Source organism: Triticum urartu, chromosome 1A (genome assembly GCF_056163025.1).
Source record: "Triticum urartu cultivar PI428250 chromosome 1A, HENAU_Tu73, whole genome shotgun sequence".
Taxonomy (NCBI): domain Eukaryota; kingdom Viridiplantae; phylum Streptophyta; class Magnoliopsida; order Poales; family Poaceae; genus Triticum; species Triticum urartu.
The window spans coordinates 94,466,997-94,470,776 of NC_141873.1; the positions used below are offsets into that span (position 1 = coordinate 94,466,997).

General features: G+C 47.0%; 1 protein-coding gene across 1 annotated transcript; it reads left to right on the top strand.

The window, feature by feature from the left end:
- Positions 1-458: 458 nt before the first annotated feature.
- Positions 459-1,019, top strand: LOC147990212 (uncharacterized). Its single transcript, XM_087537507.1, has one exon. The coding sequence runs from the start codon at positions 459-461 to the stop codon at positions 1,017-1,019; it is 561 nt and encodes a 186-aa protein (XP_087393633.1).
- The last annotated feature ends 2,761 nt before the right edge of the window (positions 1,020-3,780 follow it).

Consider the following 3,780-nt stretch of genomic DNA (forward strand, 5'->3'; position numbering starts at 1 on the left):
GATATATTGTTAAAAGCTAAGAGTGGCAAAAGTAAAATGTCAAATTTTAAAGTGGCATAAGCAAAATTGGTAGAAACTAGAATGACAAAAACAAAGTTTTCCCATGCTCAAACACATGGTGTAAGGCCAGCCGACGGCCATGCCATGAAAAAGTAAAGCAAGATGTAAGCGAAATCATTAGAGCATCTCCTACAGGCGCGCTAGATATCGTGCGCGGGCCGGTTTGACGCGCTCCAGCCGGCGCAGAAAAATCCAGTGTGCGAAAAAGAACTGCACGCACGAAAAAGCGGCAATGCGTGCGGCAGTTTTGAAGCGCTGCGTCATGCCCCACCGCTCCTTTCTTCCTCGCCTCCAGAGCCCCGCCGCCACCGTCGCGCCCTTCTTCCTCGCCTCCAGCGCCACGCCGCCGCCGCCGCGCCCTTCTCCCCACGCCGCCGCGCCTTTTCCCCGTCGCTGACATGTCGCCGCGTGCCCGGAGCAGCTCCGGCTACCGCGACGTCCGTGCCTGCCCCTCCGGCGTGTATTACACGGAGATCCGCTCCGGTGATACACGTCTCGGCCTCGGGACGTTCGTGACCGCCCATGAGGCCGCCCGCGCGTACCACACGATGGCGTGGCGCCTCAACCAGCCACGTTTGCATATGAATTTCTCGGACGCATGGACGCGCCAGCAGGCGCAGGACCTCGCACCTCCGCCACGTCTAATCATCGACAAGGACCGCCGCATCCATCGTAGGTGGGAGCACCGCCTCCTCATCGCCGAGGCGGACGAGTACGCCATCGCGGAGTGGCGCCAACGCTTCCAGGAGGATGTCGCCGTCGAGAACGACTTCTGGGCGCAGAGGAGGGCGCAGCGAGTTGTAGATCGGGCGGACAGCTGGCATGCGCGGAAGGCACTAGCGATGGCGCAGTGCGAACTAGGATCTGCATTGACCTTTGACGACAATGATCCTCGGTGGAATGACTTGTTTCTTTCGTCGGACTACACCACCGAGGAGGAAGACGACAACGAGGAGTAGTTTCTAGTATATTTGCATCGTAGTATCGTTTTAACCTATTTTTATTTGTATCCTATGGGCTAGTTTGTGGCGTTGGGCTTGAATTATGCTATTTGAATTTTATCTGTATGTTATTTTATATTGTTCGTATGTGTTGCATCATAGTATCGATTGCTCGCGCATGCCGAATTTTGCAGCGCCTGCTAGAGCTATGGTGCCGTGCCTTATTTTGCAGCGCATGCCGTATCAAGCGCCCTGCTGCGTGCAAAAAAAAGAAGCTATTTCAATGCTGTAAAAATTATTTAATGCGCCGCGTGTTGCGCGTCTGTTAAAGATGCTCTTACGAAACATTAAAGGCTCCAGCCCAGACGAAGAAATGAAGCTGCAGCTACATTCTTCGGGCTTTTTTCTCTGCAGCCGGCATTGATTTTTTTAAATGGGAAATACCGAAAATCATATACTCCCTACATTGACAAATATAAGATGTCTTAGATATTTTATTAATATGGATTACATATTGACTGAAATATATTATATTCATCCGATTCATAAATATCTTCGTCTGAAGACCATAAAGACCATGAGTTTTAATTCGTTTATATACATCCAACTAGAATAGTTGGGCACGCTTTGCTGCGCCGTTGATGTTATTGGGTTTTGATAAAAAAGTTTACTCCATCTATTTCAAAATATAGGTATATTAGTTTTTTGAAATGCCAAACCTCTTTAATTTTGACCACATTTGTGTGGAAATATACCAATATCAAATCGGATTTTTAGATTCATCATGAAATGAATTTTCATAAGTCATTTACTTAGTATTGTGGATGTCGATATTGTTGCCTCTAAACTTGGTCAAACTTAAAAGAATTTGACCTTTCAATAAACTAATACACCATATACTTTGGAACAGAGGGAGTATTTGGTTTGGTTAGTGGCGAAGACGATGGAGTGTGTGCTTTTTTATTCATATGATGCGGTGTTTTGATGGGCTTTTCGTGGTGTGATTTTGTGTTGTCTGCTAATTAACTCATATATGTGGAGAATTTTTTTGCATCAGTGGCTGCATATACTATATTGGTGCTACAATATCACATGTTGACGTTTCTTTTTTCCCAGTGATGGTGCGCAGGATTGGTATGTTTTTATAGACCGGTTGCTTTCGGTTGATTTAAAAATTGTTGACCCAATCAAAATTATGAACCAAAATCAATACTGGATTTCTCATTTGAAGGAGAGAGCTCCAAAATTATAGAGCATTCTCAATTAAAAAAATTGAGTTGACTTGGTCAAAATCGATGACCCAACTCTAAATTGATGACCTCAATTGAATGAGAGGCTCCTAGGGAGCTTAGGATATAGTAGATTTAGAAAATAGTTGGAACATCTTATATTTGTGAATGAAGTGAGTATTAAATGACATAGATCCTTATGAAAACCTCTTAGAAATTGAAAACTACATCCGACTCCTTAGGATGCTGGACTTTTCTTGCCGCTGCATGCACCGACGACGCGCCGTGAGTAAAACTCATTGCACCCTCTGGGCCTTAGGCATAATGGAACAAACTCATTGAAACTCAAGAGTTTGTAAATGTAGCGGCCGAGAAGTCATTGATCAGAATAAGTAAACGTTGTAGATGGAGTCGAGGTAGATCGGCGGCGCCTCTCTCTTAGGTCACGGGAGCAAGGAAGGAAAACAACGAGTTGAATCTTGCAACTGGCACTGATTTGTGGACAAAGTTTTACACTTTGGCTTGCATACTTCGAATTGATGTTCCATTCTGAAAGTAATGGAGCCCGGATTCCCTTTGGAGGCGTACGAGGAAGGAAAAACACTCGGCATTGACTTGTGTAAGAAGAGCCCCCATAGCAGCTTTGAATCATACGGATCGCACGGTCTTCAGAAGGATTCAGGAGCAGATACTCTGGCGATGTGTATCCATCATGATCAGCATCTTGAGTTGTGTGGAAGTGGATGTTGATCCCACCACCCAGTATCTTTGTATGGTCGCAATGCTCAAGAGTCAAGATCATCGTAAATTCGTAAGCATCGGACACAAAGGTGGCTCATAACATGGCTTGAAGCTTCAGTGTGTGTTCATGAGCTACTTTTGCTCGATTGTTGGCATATTTTTTTTAGAACAAAGGCTCGCGAAGAGCGCGGCTTTAAATTAACAAAGCCATCAACCGACCAGGAAATACAAACACACACAAACCCCCACGACCAAACGATACAAGGGGACACTCTAGGAGGCTTACAACTCAACGGGTTGCACAAACTCAAATAGAATACAGGAAAACAAAGCTCGAAGCTTGTCCTAGCCAAAGACTACAACCAAACAGCCATCTAGGAATGGGGCACACACGAGCACGACGAAGACCTGCTTGCAACAGAGTGTGGTAAGTGAGCCCAACCAACGCCCAAGTAGAAAGACAACACACATCCGCCGTTTCTCGCGCCGCAGAGGGACCCTTCCCTCTCACCATGGCTCGCAAGGCGCCATACCGGCGGACTTGAGAGACGCTCACCCTAGAGCAGGGGACGTGCCAGCTTCGGGACTTGGAGCAGCCGCAACACATCACCACTTGAACATTGGAGCACTCCGCGACTGCCGCATCGCCACAACCTAGAACGCCTGAGAGCTGCAGGAAAACCACCAGGTGCAGCTACTGAAGAAAGCAGCAGAGGCATCAAGTAGCCGACAGGTCACCGAGGAGCATGCAGACCTCGTGACACCGCCGTCACCGGACCACCCAAGCCACCCAAGCTCCGACCTTTTGG

Bases quoted from the DNA above. Each gene is read 5' to 3' on its own strand.
- LOC147990212 (XM_087537507.1), top strand. From the start codon at position 459: ATGTCGCCGCGTGCCCGGAGCAGCTCCGGCTACCGCGACGTCCGTGCC.